This window comes from Coregonus clupeaformis, chromosome 29 (genome assembly GCF_020615455.1).
Source record: "Coregonus clupeaformis isolate EN_2021a chromosome 29, ASM2061545v1, whole genome shotgun sequence".
Classification (NCBI taxonomy): Eukaryota; Metazoa; Chordata; class Actinopteri; order Salmoniformes; family Salmonidae; genus Coregonus; species Coregonus clupeaformis.
The window spans coordinates 7,845,437-7,862,445 of NC_059220.1; the positions used below are offsets into that span (position 1 = coordinate 7,845,437).

The window sequence follows — 17,009 nt, forward strand, 5'->3', positions numbered from 1 at the left end:
ATACAGATGTTTTACACACACACACACACACACCTCACCGACTCAGCTGACTGTTCTCCAGGTGTATTGTGGGAGTTGTATTCAGAGAGCAGCTTCATCATCTCCAGGCCGTCCATGTGACCGCTGCGGTCGTAGTCATGGAGACGGAACAGGAAGAACACCTCTGACCAGCAGGAAATAGGAAGATGTTGATTCATTAATAATGTCACTAATTGTGTGTGTGTGTGTGTGTGTGTGTGTTTACCTTGTTCCCAGGTGTTATCCGGCCCTCCCTGTCCCTCCTTTACATTGGCCTTGATATAGCTCTGCAGCAGCCTGACACACACAGAGGTCAGAGGTTAGAAGGTTCAACCGCAGGCCCACCTGACTGGGTAGCACGTTACTTCACGGTACAGAAAGTACCACTGTAATCTAGTCTCAACATATCTCAAGGTTTTACAAACAAACTCTCTGTTCCCTCCCTGGAGTGCTCGGAGTGCAGTTGGTATGTCACAGTAATCAGTGGAGGTGTGTGAGCTCAATATGAACTGACACTTGGACAGCTAGAACACTCCCCACACCTGGACAACCTTTGACCTTTTACAGAACACAACTGAATGTGGTAAACTATTTAGTCATTTGTTCGCTCGGTTAGGTTAACGAACAAGGCAAACAGCATTCACTAACTGTAAGTCGCTCTGGATAAGAGCGTCTGCTAAATGACTAAAATGTAAATGTAAATCATAAACCTATTTAATCTTATCTGTCTGTCTGAAAGACACATCGACACACATCACAGCACCTACTCAGAGTCCACAGAGCTGTAACGGAATACATGCCCCTGTCAGAGTAAAGGCGTTTATTGACAATTTTGACCGGTTCTGGAAGCGAAGGGATTGTTTCTGTGAGGATGGAATACATCCCAACTACCGGCGAGCACAGAAGCTCTCTTCGAGCATAAATGAGTCACGTACTCAAATCAAAATAAAATGTTATTGGTCGCGTTACCTACACATATTTTGCAGATGTTATCGCAGGTGCAGCGAAATGCTTGTTTCTAGCTCCAACAGTTCAGTAATAACTAACAATACAAAACAATACACACAAATCCCCAAGAAGAAAAATAAATAAATTAAGAAATATCAGAACGAACAATGTCAGAGTCCAGAATATAAATGTACATGTACAGTGCTGTGAAAAAGGGTTTCCCCCTTTATAATTTTCTCTACTTTTGCATATTTTTCATACTGAATGTTAGCAGATCTTCAACCTAAACCTAATATTAGATAAAGGGAACCTGAGTGAACAAATAACACAACAATGACATACTTATTTCATTTATTTCATAAACACAAAGTTATGCAACACCCAATGCCCCTGTGTGAAAAAGTAATCGCCCCCTTATCCTCAATAACTGGTTGTGCCACCTTTAGCTGCAATGACTCCAACCAAACGCTTCCTGTAGTTGTTTGTCAGTCTCTCACATCGCTGTGGAGGAATTTTGTCCCACTCTTCCATGCAGAACTGCTTTAACTCAGCGACATTTGTGGGTTTTCAAGCATGAACTGCTCGTTTCAAGTCCTGCCACAATATCTCAATTAGGGCTGTTTTCACCCTCTCCACTGCGGCCCCATAAATGTGGATGAGGAAGTGCTCTCTCTGCTGTCTCCTGAAGTCCACGATCAGCCCCTTTTGTCACGGTTAACTAAGCCAGAACCCAGAAGCAGACCAGGACACGGTACGTGAGACAAAGGTGAGTGTTTATTAATAGAGTCCGAGTGAAGCTGAATAATCCAGGGAACAGAGCGGGTGGCGTGGATGGGTTGTTGAGGGTGCAGTGGTTGGTCCGGTACTGGCTCGGCAGCCGCCGACCATCAGGCAGAGGTTGGGTGAAGGTTCCGGGTGAGAGACTGCAGACAGAACAAAACGGAGGTCAGTACACAGCAAGTCAAAAAGGTGCAAAACAACAAAACTAACACTACTGGCTCAGAGACTGATACGCTGACAACATACTGTTCATGGCTAACGATCCGGCAGGAACTGGATGTTGGGCCAGAGCCTAAGAAGGGTGATGATCAGGACCAGGTGTGCAGATTGCTGATGGGATGCAGGTGCGGAAAACCAGAGCGTCCCCGGAGCGTTCCCGAACCCTCGGGAAACTGGAGAATACGAGCAGGAACACTAGTCACCAGACAGGACCCGACTCAGACAGCCGGGATCGTCACAGTACCCCCCCTCCGACGAACGCCACCGGGCGGACTTCCCGGAGCGCCAGGATGGAGGCGGTAGAAGTCACTGATGAGGTCCGCGTCTAGGACCTGTCGCCGCGGGAATCCAACTCCTCTCTTCAGGACCATACCCCTCCCAGTCCACGAGATACTGGAAACCCCGGCCCCGCCGTCTGGAATCCATGATGCGACGCACCGTGTAGGCAGGACCACCTCCGATCATCCGAGGAGGAGGAGGAGGAGGCGGAGGAGGCAACAGAGGACTGAGGAAGACAGGCTTGAGGCAGGAGACATGAAAGGTGGGATGGACTCTGAGCGTCCTCGGTAGTTTGAGTCGAACTGCCACTGGATTGATCACCTTCTCCACCACAAACGGACCAATGAACTTCGGTAACAACTTCCTAGACTCAGTCCGTAACGGAAGATCCCGTGTGGCCAACCAAACCCTATCTCCGATGGTATAGGTGGGAGCGGGAATCCGCGACGATTCGCCTGGAGCTGATACCGGTCCGAAACTCTAAGGAGTGCCTTTCTGGCCCGATGCCAGGTCCGTGGCAACGCCGAATATGGGCCTGAACAGAAGGCACTGAGAGCTCCTTCTCCTGAGAAGGAAACAGGGGAGGTTGGTAGCCATACAGGCACTGGAAGGGAGACATCCCAGTGGCAGATGTAGGAAGAGTATTGTGGGCATACTCAACCCAAGGCAACTGAGAGACCCAGGAGGTGGGGTTGGAAGAGACCAGACAGCGTAGCGTTGATTCCATCTTCTGGTTGGCTCTCTCCGCCTGACCATTGGATTGGGGGTGAAAACCAGATGTGAGACTGACCGTAGCTCCAATGGCCAAACAGAAGGACTTCCAGACAGCAGAGGTAAACTGAGGGCCACGGTCGGAAACGATATCACTGGGCAAACCGTGGACCCTGAAAACCTCCCTAACCAGGATCTCGGACGTCTCCGAGGCAGAGGGAAGCTTGGCAATTGGCACAAAGTGGGCGAACTTGCTGAATCTGTCCACGATAGTCAGAACGACCGTGTTCCCCTCAGAAGCGGGCAACCCCGTGACGAAGTCCAGGGCCAGATGCGACCATGGTCGCCGGGGAATAGGAAGGGGGTGAAGTAGTCCAGAGCTGGGCCGATTGGTACTCTTATTCTGCGCACACACTGGACAGGCAGCAACAAAACCCCCGAGTATCCTCGGCCATGGCAGGCCACCAAAAACGTCTGCGAAGAAACGCCATAGTCCGAGCCACGCCAGGGTGACAAGCCATCTTGCTGGCGTGGGACCATTTGAGGACAGCAGGACGAACCGACTCAGGCACAAACAACCGACCGGGTGGACCGTTACCGGGACCGGGCTGAGTCCGAAGGGCCGCCAGCACCTCCTCCTCAATCTTCCACATAACTGCTCCCACGACGCAGTTCCGGGGAGGATTGTCTCGGTCTTGGACCCACTCTCCTCCGTCTTGAGAACATCCGGGACAAGGCGTCCGCCTTGCCGTTCTTAGATCCAGGTCGGAACGCCAGGGCAAACTTGAATCGTCCGAAAAACAACGCCCACCTGGCCTGGACGGGGAGTTGAGACGTTTAGCCGATTGCACGTAAGCAAGATTCTTGTGGTCCGTCCAGACAATAAACGGTTGCTCCGCCCTCCAACCAGTGGCGCCACTCCTCCAAGGCAAGTTTCACCGCGAGAAGCTCCCGGTTACCCACATCGTAATTCCTCTCCGCAGGCGAAAGGCGACGAGAGTAGTAGGCGCAGGGATGGAGTTTACTGTCCGTGGAGCATCGCTGCGACAGGATGGCGCCAACTCCCACATCAGACGCGGCCCACTTCAACGACGAACTGACGGGCCGTGTCCGGTTGAGAGAGAATCGGTGCGTTGGTGAATCGCCTCTTCAAATCCAGAAACGCTCGATCCGCCTCCGGATTCCACTTGAAGGTCCTGATGCTGGAAGTCAAGGCAGTTAACGGAGCGGCCACACGGCTGTAATCCCGGATGAATCTGCGGTAGAAATTCGCAAACCCCAAAAATCTCTGGAGCTGCAATCTCGTACCGGGCTGGGCCCATTCCAGAACCGCTCTAACCTTCTCCTGGTCCATCCTAATCTCTCCCCTGGAGATGATGTACCCGAGAAAGGATGTCGTGTGGGCGTGAAACTCGCACTTCTCGGCCTTCACAAACAGGCGATTCTCCAACAATCGCTGCAGAACCTGCCGGACATGCTGGACGTGGTCGGAAGGTTCCTTCGAGAAGATCAGAATGTCATCCAGGTAAACAAACACAAAGAGACCGATCATATCTCTCAGGACGTCGTTCACCATACTCTGGAATACCGCTGGAGCATTGGTCAGTCCAAACGGCATCACCTGATACTCAAGTGACCCATCGGTGTATTGACCCCGTCAACCACTCGTCCCCCTCTCTGATCCGGACCAGGTGATACGCATTGCGTAGGTCTAGCTTGGTGAACACCGTAGCACCCTGTAAGGAGTCGAAGGCAGAACTCATCAAGGGCAGGGGATACTTGTTCTTGACCGTGATGTCATTCAACCCCCGATAATCAATACACGGTCGAAGAGAGCCATCCTTCTTACCCACAAAGAAGAATCCTGCCCCCAGGGGTGATGACGAGGGACCGAACGAGACCAGCAGCTAGGGACTCCTTGATGTAGGTCTCCAACGCCTCACGTTCAGGTCGGGAGATACTGTATAACCTTCCCTTGGGGTAGACAGCTCCAGGGACCAGGTTGATGGCACAATCATATGGTCGGTGGGGAGGGGAGTGACAGAGCCTTCTGCTTACTGAAAACTTCCCCCAAATCGTGATATGTCTCGGGAACCAGGGACAAATCTGGGGGTTTAGCCTCAATCACCTGACTGGGAACCGAATGGGGGCAGGCAGTCTTGAGACAGTTAGCATGACAATCAAGGCTCCAACTTCGTTACCTTGCCCGTCACCCAATCGAACGTGGGATTGTGTTCCCTTCAGCCAGGGGTATCCAAGGACCAGAGGAACATGGGAAGACGGCAGAATGAAGAATGAAATCATCTCAGAATGATTCCCCGACAACCGCATCTTAACCGGTTCAGTCCTCATCGTGATACGTGCCAGACTACTGCCGTTCAGAGTGGTAGCTTCAATGGCTTCCGGCAATTGCTCCTTGGAAAGCCCCCAGCTGTTCCACCAACTCGGCATCTAGAAAGCTTCCATCGGCACCTGAATCGATAAAAGCGTTAATCGCTAAGCTCTGATTCCTGTTCATAAGGGTAGCCGGGAAACGGGGTCTGACAGAGGTATTGAGAGGTCGAAACTGGCTCGCTAAAAGTCCTCCCAACTTTAGCGAGCCGCGCAGTTTGACGACCCGACTGGATCCTGAGAAGCTGATCGGTTGGACGGAACCCATTGCTTCTCCCTCCTTCGCTCTCGGACTCGATTATCCACCCGAATAGACAAAGCTACCAAGCTGTCCAGGTCACTAGGCTCCGGATAGGAGATCAACTCATCCTTGAGCTGCTCCGACAGACCCTGGTAAAAGGCCGCTTGCAGAGACTCCTCGTTCCACCCACTCTCCACAGCCAACGTCTTGAACTCGATCACGAAGTCGGCCACGCTGCGAGTTCCTTGGCGAAGCGAAAACAGGCGCCTAGCTGCGTCCCTCCCTCGGACGGAATGGTCGAAGAGCTTCCTCATCTCGGCCGTGAACCCCTGGTATGAAGCCATGCAGGGATCCTGTCGTTCCCAAACGGCTGAAGCCCACTCCAGCGCTCGACCACGCAGCAACTCAATCACAAAGGCTATCCTAGCCTTGTCTGTGGCATAAGAGTAGGGCTGTAGATCGAACACTAGTCCACACTGCATAAGGAAGGAACGGCATCTTCCCAGCTCTCCCTCATACTTATCCGGCGTCGGAACCTTGGGCTCACGGATGGACACAGCTTCAGAAGCGGCAGGCGAGATGGGTGAAACCGGTAGTGGATCCTCCACCGGACACTTGCGTTGGTTCTGGACCTCCGTCAGACCGGTAGAAAGGTTCCGAACTGACAACGCGATCTCCTGTAGTACCGTGCTATGATGGCCCAACATCTTCTCCTGCTGGGTAATAGCATGGCGAACAGAGTCCAGGTCCGCTGGGTTCATTACTGGCCGGATCGTTCTGTCACGGTTAACTAAGCCAGAACCCAGAAGCAGACCAGGACACGGTACGTGAGACAAAGGTGAGTGTTTATTAATAGAGTCCGAGTGAAGCTGAATAATCCAGGGAACAGAGCGGGTGGCGTGGATGGGTTGTTGAGGGTGCAGTGGTTGGTCCGGTACTGGCTCGGCAGCCGCCGACCATCAGGCAGAGGTTGGGTGAAGGTTCCGGGTGAGAGACTGCAGACAGAACAAAACGGAGGTCAGTACACAGCAAGTCAAAAAGGTGCAAAACAACAAAACTAACACTACTGGCTCAGAGACTGATACGCTGACAACATACTGTTCATGGCTAACGATCCGGCAGGAACTGGATGTTGGGCCAGAGCCTAAGAAGGGTGATGATCAGGACCAGGTGTGCAGATTGCTGATGGGATGCAGGTGCGGAAAACCAGAGCGCTCCCCGGAGCGTTCCCGAACCCTCGGGAAACTGGAGAATACGAGCAGGAACACTAGTCACCAGACAGGACCCGACTCAGACAGCCGGGATCGTCACACCTTTGTTTAGTTGACATTGAGAGAGAGGTTATTTTCCTGGCACCACTCCGCCAGGGCCCTCTCCTCCTCCCTGTAGGCGGTCTCGTCATTGTTGGTAATCAGGCCTACTACTGTTGTGTCGTCTGCAAACTTGATGATTGAGTTGGAGGCGTGCTTGGCCACGCAGTCATGGGTGAACAGGGAGTACAGGAGGGGGCTGAGCACGCACCCTTGTGGGGCCCCTGTGTTGAGGATCAACGTAATGGAGGTGTTGTTGCCTACCTTCACCACCTGGGGGCGGCCCGTCAGGAAGTCCAGGACCCAGTTGCACAGGGCTGGGTTCAGACCCAGGGCCCTGAACTTAGTGATGAGCTTGGAGGGTACTATGGTGTTGAACGCTGAGCTGTAGTCGATAAACAGCATTCTGACGTAGGTGTTCCTCGTATCCAGATGGGATAGGGCAGTGTGCAGTGCAATGGCGATTGCATGATCCGTGGATCTTTTGGAGCTGAATGCAAATTGTAGCGGGTGTCAGGTAAGGTGGAGGTGATATGATCCTTAACTAGCCTCTCAAAGCACTTCACGATGACAGAGTTGAGTGCTACGGGGCGATAGTCATTTAGTTCAGCTACCTTCGCTTTCTTGGATACAGGAACAATGATGGACATCTTGAAGCACATTTTCTGCAAATGTTTATTTATTGTTTACCCTTATTTGACCAGATAAGTTGACTGAGAACACATTCTCATTTACAGCAACGACCTGGGGAATAGTTACAGGGGAGAGGAGGGGGAATGAATGAGCCAATTAGAAGCTGGAGATGATTAGATTGCCTTGATGGTATGAGGGCCAGATTGGTGTGAGAGTGTACTCCGTGACAAGCCCTCAGGAGTATATCGCCCTGTCTCTGCCACAGCAGGAGAAATCAGTGTTGTCTACCATTATAACACAGCGTTATCGTCGTACTTTTACAGATGTTCATATTCAAAGAGGTGTTGTCAGTCATAATCTTGTACCCATACAGTTGAATCCCATTTTGTTAGCTCTGTTACTGTTAGCTCAAATGGGATGCCCACTGTGGCTAGCATAAGCTCAACAAGTGCTATTAGTTCAAATGTTAATTCCATAAAAATGGATATCCCCTCAGTTTCCAAATCACATAAGGGGCTTGGACTGTTGCACTTCAACGTAAAAAAAATTGACCTTCTTGATATCTGGGTGCAGGACACGAGCCCGGAAATTCTGGTTCTTATAGAGACTTGGCGGAAAGATTTGGTCTCGAATAATTACATTGACATTTGTGATTACAATATCTTCAGGTGTGACAAATCGCAAAACAAGGGTGAGGAGTGGCTATTTATGTGAAATCAACATTCACCACATCATGTTCTCTAAATATTACTGTTCCTAAGAAATTTGAAATGCTGTGTATAGATGTGGCCATAAGTGGATGCCGTTGGTACGATTTCTGAGTATTTAAGTCCTTTTCTGTCATCCGAATTAGTCGTTTTAGGGGATTTTAATCTAGATTGGTTTACCCCGGCCGCAGATGATTTTAAGAATATTTGTCTTGACTTTAACCTGACTCAACTGATTTCAAAACCCACACAGATTAATGTAAAAAACAACAATCCAAAATCCTTGCTGATTGACCAAATTCTGACAAATTGCCCCCGCAAATCTCTGCGATCACTGTCATATTGCATGTATTAGAGATACCAAACAGAAAAACACTGATCCTCATTTAATTATGAAGATTTAAAAAAAATCTTTATATCCCCAAGGGTTTCTTCATGACATGCATTACTCAGAGCTTTCCTCTATCAACTGCATGCCTGACCCTGAATTGGCTTTATCATTTTTCTCATCTATTTTAATCTCTGGCAGATAAGCACGACTCCTTCAAACGCCTTAGAGTCAAAGGCAGATAAGCACGACTCCTTCAAACGCCTTAGAGTCAAAGGCAGATAAGCACGACTCCTTCAAACGCCTTAGAGTCAAAAATAGAACAAATCCTTGGTTCTCTATAGAACTTTCAGATCTCATTATGATCAGAAATCAGTCCTGGGCCAAGCATTGTGCTGCCCTTTTCATAGACCTGTCAAAGACTTTCGATGCTGTTGACCATCCATTATTAATCAGTAGACTGTTTGAAATTGGCCTAGGTCAGGCAGCCTGCAATTGGTTTGAAAACTCCCTGACAGACAATAATAATAATAATAATAATAATAATAATTATATAATAATAATAATAATATGCCATTTAGCAGACGCTTTTATCCAAAGCGACTTACAGTCATGCGTGCATACATTTTTTTGTGTATGGGTGGTCCCGGGGATCGAACCCACTACCTTGGCGTTACAAGCGCCGTGCTCTACCAGCTGAGCTACAGAGGACCACAATATGTTTCGTTTGATGGTGTTAAGTCAGGTTTCCTTGATATTACTAAACGTGTCCCACAAGGGTCGATTCTGGCCCCTGTACTTTTTACTATCTATATTAACAATATTGGTTTGCCTGTAAGAAATTGTAACCTCCACTTGTATGTGGATGATACTGTTGTGTATTCTGTTGCCCCTTCTGTTGAAAAGGCTTTCAGAACTGCCATTTTTGCTTTGCAGAAAGCTTTTGTTGAACTGAAATTGGAACTTAATGCAGGTAAAACTAAGTATATGTTATTTTCCAAAAAGCCTAAAAATGCATCTGATGATTTATGCATACAGTGCATTCGGAAAGTATTCAGACCCATTGACTTTTTCCAGATTATGTTACATTACAGCCTTATTCTAAAATTGATTAAATACATTTTTCCCCTCATCAATCTACACACAATACCCCATAATGACAAAGCGAAAACAGGTTTTTAGAAATGTTTGTACATTTATATATATGCCTTATTTACATAAGTATTCAGACCATTTGCTATGAGACTCGAAATTGAGCTCAGGTGCATCCTGTTTCCATTGATCATCTTTGAGATTTTTCTACAACTTGAATGGAGTCCACCTGTGGTAAATTCAATTGATTGGACATGATTTAGAAAGGCACACACCTATCTATATAAGGTCCCACAGTTGACAGTGCATGTCAGAGCAAAAACCAAGCCATGATGTCAAAGGAATTATCCGTAGAGCTCCGAGAGATGATTGTGTCGAGGCACAGATCTGGGGAAGGGTACCTAAAAATTATGCAGCATTGAAGGTCCCCAAGAACACAGTGGCCTCCATCATTCTTAAATGGAAGAAGTTTGGAACCACCAAGACTCTTCCTAGAGCTGGCCGCCTGGCCAAACTGAGCAATCGGGGGAGAAGGGCCTTGGTCAGGGAGGTGACCATGAACCCGATTGTCACTCTGACAGAGCTCCAGAGTTCCTCTGTGGAGATGGGAGAACCTTTCAGAAGGACAACCATCTCTGCAGCACTCCACCAATCAGGCCTTTATGGTAGAGTGGCCAGACGGAAACCACTCTTTAGTAAAAGGCACAAGACAGCCACTTAGAGTTTACCAAAAGGCACCTAAAGACTCTCAGACCATGAGAAACATGATTCTCTGGTCTGATGAAACCAAGATTGAACTCTTTGGCCTGAATACCAAGCGTCACGTCTGGAGGAAACCTGCCACCATCCCTTCGGTGAAGCATGGTGGTGGCAGCATCATGCTGTGGGGATGTTTTTCAGCTGCAGGGACTGGGAATCTAGTCAGGATCGAGGGAAAGATGAATGGAGCAAAGTACAGAGAGAACCTTGATGAAAACCTGCTCCAGATCACTCAGGACCTCAGACTGGGGTGAAGGTTCACCTTCCAACAGGACAACGACCCTAAGCACACAGCCAAGACAACGCAGGAGTGGCTTCGAGACAAGTCTCTGAACGTCCTTGAGTGGCCCAGCTAGAGCCTGGACTTGAACCCGATCGAACATCTCTGGAGAGACCTGAAAATAGCTGTGCAGTGACACTCCCCATCCAACCTGATCTGCAGAGAAGAATGGGAGAAACTCCCCAAATACAGGTGTGCCAAGCTTGTAGCGTCATACCCAATAAGACTCAAGGCTGTAATCATTGCCAAAGGTGCTTCAACAAAGTACTGAGTAAAGGATCTGAATACTTATGTAAATGTGGTATTTCATTGTATTTATTTTTATGTGCAAAAAAATCAAAAAAACTGTTTTTGCTTTGTCATTATGGGGTATTGTGTGTAGATTGATGAGGGTAAAAAAAACGTTTTAATCCATTTTAGAATAAGGCCGTAACGTAACAAAATGTGGAAAAAGTCAAGCGGTCTGAATACTTTCCGAATGCACTGTATGTCCATTGGATGGTGCCCACACTGATCGTGTCCCCACTTATAAATATCTGGGTATCTGGATTGACAAAAATCTATCTTTCAAAAAGCATATTGATGAGTCAGTTAAGAATTAAAATGGGCTTCCTTTATAGGAATAGATCATGTATTTCGTTTAATAGCAGATAGAAAACAAAATCATTCAGTCGACATTCATACGGGTTATAGATTATGGTGATATCATCTATGAATGCGGCAGCCACTGTATTGAAGCCATTGGACGCAGTTTATCACAGCGCACTGCGCATTATTACGGGCAACAGGTTCAGTACACATCACTGCTTTCTGTATCGGAATGTAGGCTGACCCTCTTTAAAGTCTCGTAGATCTGTGCATTGCACTATTTTTCTTTATAAAGCCCTCTTGCACAAATTTCCGCCATACCTTATATCATTGTTAACCTACAGACGTACGAGCTACCAGACCCGGTCTCAGGGATGGATAACTCTGGAGATCCCTTTGATCTCCACTGAGTTAGATAAAACTGCTTTTTAGTTTTTTTTGCACCTTCCTTGTGGAATAATCTCCAGAACTCTCAAAAATGTTATGTTTTGGTACCACTAGGGCAATTTAGATGGCTGATTGATTACCTTTTTACTGGAGAATGTTGTTTGTTTTTTATGATTGTATTTTGTAATTTGATAACTGCGTTATATTTGTAAATATTTTACATTTGTATGATTGTGTACATGCAGGGCTCCCTTGGAAAAGAGGACTTGGTCTCAACGGGATTTCCCTGCTTAAATAAAGGTATAGAAAATGGTTAAATTAGGGCTGGAGCAAAACCCTCTAGCTGTCTTTCCCTGCTTTAACCCTGTATTTAATGAGTTGTCCCCCAGCTGGAATAAAGGGTTTTATGATGCCACTCACCTGCGGTCCTCCTCTCCAGAGCCGAAGGGATTGGCCAGTGTGAAAGGGGGAGGGGCTCCTGCTGACTGTACTCTGCAGGACAAACACACACAGATAGAAAGAGAGAGGTGGGGGAGAGAGATTATTTGAACATCATTACAACACTGTATATATACTTAATATGACATTTGAAATGTTTCTATTCCTTTGAAACCTGTGTGAGTGTAATGTTTACTGTTCATTTTTTATTGGTTATTTCACTTTTGTTTATTATCTATTTCATTTGCTTTGGCAATGTAAACACATGTTTCCCATGCCAATAAAGCCCTTTGAATTGAAGAGAGAGAGAGAGAGAGAGAGAGAGAGAGAGAGAGAGAGAGAGAGAGAGAGAGAGAGAGAGAGAGAGAGAGAGAGAGAGAGAGAGAGAGAGAGAGAGAGAGAGAGAGAGAGAGAGAGAGAGAGAGAGAGAGAGAGAGACAGAGAGACAGAGAGACAGAGATGGGTGATAACAGAAATACTTTGTGTTGGTTTTATGGCTAGTATTAAGTGCATGGAAAGTTTCCCTTTGACCTCTACCTGAGGTGCTACATAAACAGGCTCCTTCTGAACTCTGACCCCTCTCTCGCTCACCTCTGTTGTTGTTACCACCCAGGGACAGGATGTGATGTAATCCAGTGCCCTTACCTGAGAGTTCCCTTAACATCATACTTCCTGTCTCTGTTATTCCTACATGACCTGAAAGACAGTCCAACAGTATAGCCTACATTCCTAGTTCTCATCACTGGACCAGTGATGTACTAGGCTAGCTGGCATTGACTGACTGCTCAGTGCCCACTATTATTCTGGCAAACAACCATGCAGTCACACCTCCTGAAGGTTCACATCTCAGAGGCTGTTGTGATGTGAGCTCACATACAGTACATACCATCTAGTCATGTTGTCTGACAGGCTCACCAATAACTAATATAAACAACAAAAGAACGACATAACATAACCCAGCCATTCAACTGAACTTGAAACGTCACCCTGCTGGAAAATCCAGTTTAGACCAGTTTGGATTTTGAGCTGGTCATTTTTAAAACCTTGACGCCAAATTCTCTCTGCTCTATACTTTCACTGCGCGCTACACTGTGTGTGTTCGTGTCGGTGCCTACCTTTGGTCCTCGGGCACCTGTGGCTCGGACACACACTGGTGCGCGAACAGGAGCAGGGAAAGCATACCTGTCACCAGCATGTCAGCGCCAGACTCTAACGATGCACCTGCAAGCACGACAAGTGCTGTCGCTATCATTCTTCAGCTCCGACATTAAACATTGTAGGCGTATTGTATATAATATTTATATTATTAAAACATTTGGAATTGTTATTCTGCAACAAATGTGTAATAACCGTAGGTTATGAGAAATAATCATCATAACGTAAAGCAGTGATTTAAAGCATTTCCATTATTCCCAATGAGTTATAGTGATGCTAATGCTGCAACATTGTATCCATCTGGTGCTACAAAAGTCTCAATCTCTCACTCAAAATGTAACCTATCAGTTATGATGTGTTACATTTTTGCAATCGTACATCGCAATGTTGTCATATCTTACCTGTTGGCCTGTTTGATGAGTAGATAGACAAACGCATCCTAACGTCCTGTTGTAAATTCAGATTGTGATTTCATAGCGAGAGATTCTACCTTTCAGCCCAACCCTCGCGACCTCCGGTAATATCTACACTGCACTGCGCAACAGCGAGAGGCCAGGGCCGCAGTGAAATAATTTCAAAATACATTCTTCCTTCCTCCCTTTCCTTAAAGTAATCACTGATCTGACATGACAGGAGAGTTGGAAGATATATGGAGCCTCTGATTACATCTATCTAGTTTTGTTGACTTTAGATAATAAATATCCTCGTGGAGAGGAGTAATTAAAAAAGTAATAAAATGAAGGAAGGATGTATTTTGAAAGTATTCGAACTGGAATCTGTTTTGGTCAAGGACAAGATCCACGTGGAACCCCGGGCGAGGAAAGGAGAGGAGAGGACGTGTCTGCGCTGGTCAGTGCGGTCTCTCTCTCTCTCTCTCTCTCTCTCTCTCTCTCTCTCTCTCTCTCTCTCTCTCTCTCTCTCTCTCTCTCTCTCTCTCTCTCTCTCTCTCTCTCTCTCTCTCTCTCTCTCTCTCTCTCCGCCCTATACCTGCGATGCCACGTAGCTGCAGCTGACTAGGCACGAATCAGGCGGGATTTTATAGAATGTGTGTGTTTGCGGCTCCATTCCTACTGTTCTGCAGTGTTCTCTTCCCCTGCCTCTCTTTCTCTCTCATGTACAAACTGTAGGCTACTTTTCTACATGGATTATGAGCGCGGATCGCCAACAAAGGGTGCGCACTAGTAGTAGCTCACTCATACTGTCTCACAGGCAGACAACATTGGTCCAATACCTACTCTTCATTTAGAACTGACATGACAACATTCGCCTTTATTTATAATGTCGCTTTTGACTAGACACATACACTAATTTCCTTTTGGAACATGTTTTAGGAAATAATTTAGCCTACTTGTCTCTCTCTGGGAAGGCTTGGTGTAGGAGACTGTAGTAGGGTGTAGCTGCTCTGTCAGAGAGTTGAAACAATGATTGGCCCAAAGGGCAATAGGTTCATATCAGTGCATGTGTGTTAATATATATGTATATGTGTGTGTATGTGTGCGTGTATGTGTGTGTGTGCGTGTGTGTGTGCGTGTATGTGTGTTTATGTGTGCATGTGTGTGTTTATGTGTGTGTGTTTATGTGCGTGTGTGTACATGTGTGTACTGTGAATGTGTGACCTCATTACTGTAGTGTGCTCCACTGTGATGGTTTGTTTTGACCACTAGATGGTAATCTAGTCTCACTAGCAGATGTCCACCCTGTGCTGTTGCTCACTCTCTCACTTGACAGGGAAATAAAGCTTGTCTGACACACACACTATTGTCTAAGGGAGGAGAGTGAAAACAGAGGGAGAGATGGAGGGAGGGGAGTGCAAACAGAGGAGGGAGAGATGGAGGGAGGAGGGTGCAAACAGAGGAGGAAGAGATGGAGGGAGGAGGGTGCAAACAGAGGAGGAAGAGATGGAGGGAGGAGGGTGCAAACAGAGGAGGAAGAGATGGTGTTACGGATACAGGTATCCTGTGTTTTTGTGTGTTCCTACTCTTTCTGCCCTAATCACAGGTGTCCTGTATGTTCCTGATTGGTGGTCGTTGAGGTGTCTGCTGATTGGACCAATCAGTGAACATTCCTGTTAATTGCACCACCTGTTATTCGTTTGTTCAATCACACATCCCATTTTATAAAAACCAGTCTTGTGTTTGTAGAGAGAGACTTTTTGCCATATGTGAGTATGGACACGGTGGTGTCCTGTGTGTTGTGTACTCGCTAGTTGCTGATTACCCTGTTTAGTAGCTTTGTGTGTTTTTTGGGAAAAGGGGGGGTTTAAGCTAGATGCCCTTGGGCGTACATTACCCGTAGGAAGAAATCTGTCTATAAACACCAGTTAGACCTGAGCGGACCACCCACTGTATTTTTGTATGGTAGCAGTAGCCTAGCGGTTCTTCAGGCAGGCTAGATCAGTTTAGGGGTTTTACACTATTGTTTCATTTCTTGGGTCCTGCTCAGCCCTTTTTCCCAAACCCTTACCGTGTGTTCATAAATAAACACTTTGTGTTTGACGGTAGTTCATGGTAGTTGTGTCTTATTTGTTCTCACTATTCCATGCCACACTTATAATTTACATGAATTTATGTTACGGGTCTCATGTCCATCCACCCTAGATGTTTAGAGCCACGGGGTTCGTAACATAAAGTGGGGGTTCGTCCGGGATCCTATCTATCCCATGCTACTCATGTAAATTAGTTAGTGTCTGGTTCAGTGTTGAGCTTAGCAGCTGTAACTACCTGTTTTTTTGTGTGTTCAGTAGTCGACGGCTCGTGTTGCTAGTAGGATGGCTACTTTTGAGTTGGAGGCATTTTTTGGAAAACCCTACGTGGGAGGTTTTTGAGAATTGTCGTAGAGTGGATCTACAGGCTTTGGCTGACCACTTTTCTGTACCCATACCGAGGGGTATAGTGAAAGCAGAAGTTAGGGAAGTAGTGCTAGCGATATTGTTGAGCGAGCGAGTGCTTGTGTTACCGCCGCCTGAGTCTGCTGCTCCTGTAGGGGATGTGGTTGCTGTTTCTGTAAGCCCATCAGTGTCTGAGGACGAGGCTAAGGCTCCAGCCACATTGCCCCGTTATGACCCACTCTCCCCACTGACTGACAGTGATGCCAGGATCGATGTCCGCTCGACGCGGCTCCAAATGGAGGCGGAAGAGCGGGCACAAATCAGGCAAGACAAGCTGGAGATGCGTAAAATGGAACTAGAGGCAGAACAGGAGACGCGTAAGATAGAACAGGAGACGCGTAAGCTAGAGATAGAACAGGAGACGCGTAAGCTAGAGGCAGAACAGGAGACGCGTAAGATGGAACTGGAGACGCGTAGGCTTGATCAAGAACTGGAGACGCGTAAGATGGAACTGGAGATGCGTAAAATGGAACTAGAGGCAGAAACAGCGAGGTTAGTCTCTGCTCATACTATGCCTGCTAGTGAGCCAGCCTCACCAGCGGTGTCGTCTGCTACATTTGATATTAGTAGACAGATCACCTTGGTACCTGTGTTTAGGGAGTCAGAGGTTGATTCCTATTTCGGTGTGTTTGAGCGTATAGCGGTAGCATTGAAATGGCCCGACGAGGTATGGTGCCTATTACTTCAGTGTAAGCTAACAGGTAAAGCCCAAGAGGTTCTGGCAGCGCTACCTCTTGAAGACAGTTTGAATTATGAGGTGGTCAAAGCTACTGTTCTTCGTGCCTATGAGCTTGTTCCTGAGGCATATCGACAGAGATTTAGGTCTCATAAAAAGTCTCCTACTCAGACTTATGTGGA

At 47.2% G+C, this 17,009-nt stretch overlaps 1 protein-coding gene across 2 annotated transcripts in view; it reads right to left on the reverse strand.

Moving 5' to 3' along the window:
* Positions 1–13,768, reverse strand: part of LOC121544280 (cell growth regulator with EF hand domain protein 1) — a 17,464-nt gene extending 3,696 nt beyond the window's left edge. Inside the window, exons 1-5 of one of the 2 annotated variants that reach the window (XM_041854188.2) lie at positions 13,666–13,768; positions 13,225–13,330; positions 12,092–12,163; positions 245–315; positions 39–163 (exon numbers count right to left, since the gene is read on the reverse strand). In XM_041854188.2, the coding sequence (XP_041710122.2) occupies positions 39–163; positions 245–315; positions 12,092–12,163; positions 13,225–13,330; positions 13,666–13,702 (411 nt within the window). In that variant the 5' untranslated portion in view covers positions 13,703–13,768. Of the gene's footprint in view, positions 1–33; positions 164–244; positions 316–12,091; positions 12,164–13,224; positions 13,331–13,665 lie in introns of both variants that reach the window. The other variant, XM_041854189.2, reaches the window with a different exon arrangement.
* Positions 13,769–17,009: the final 3,241 nt, after the last annotated feature.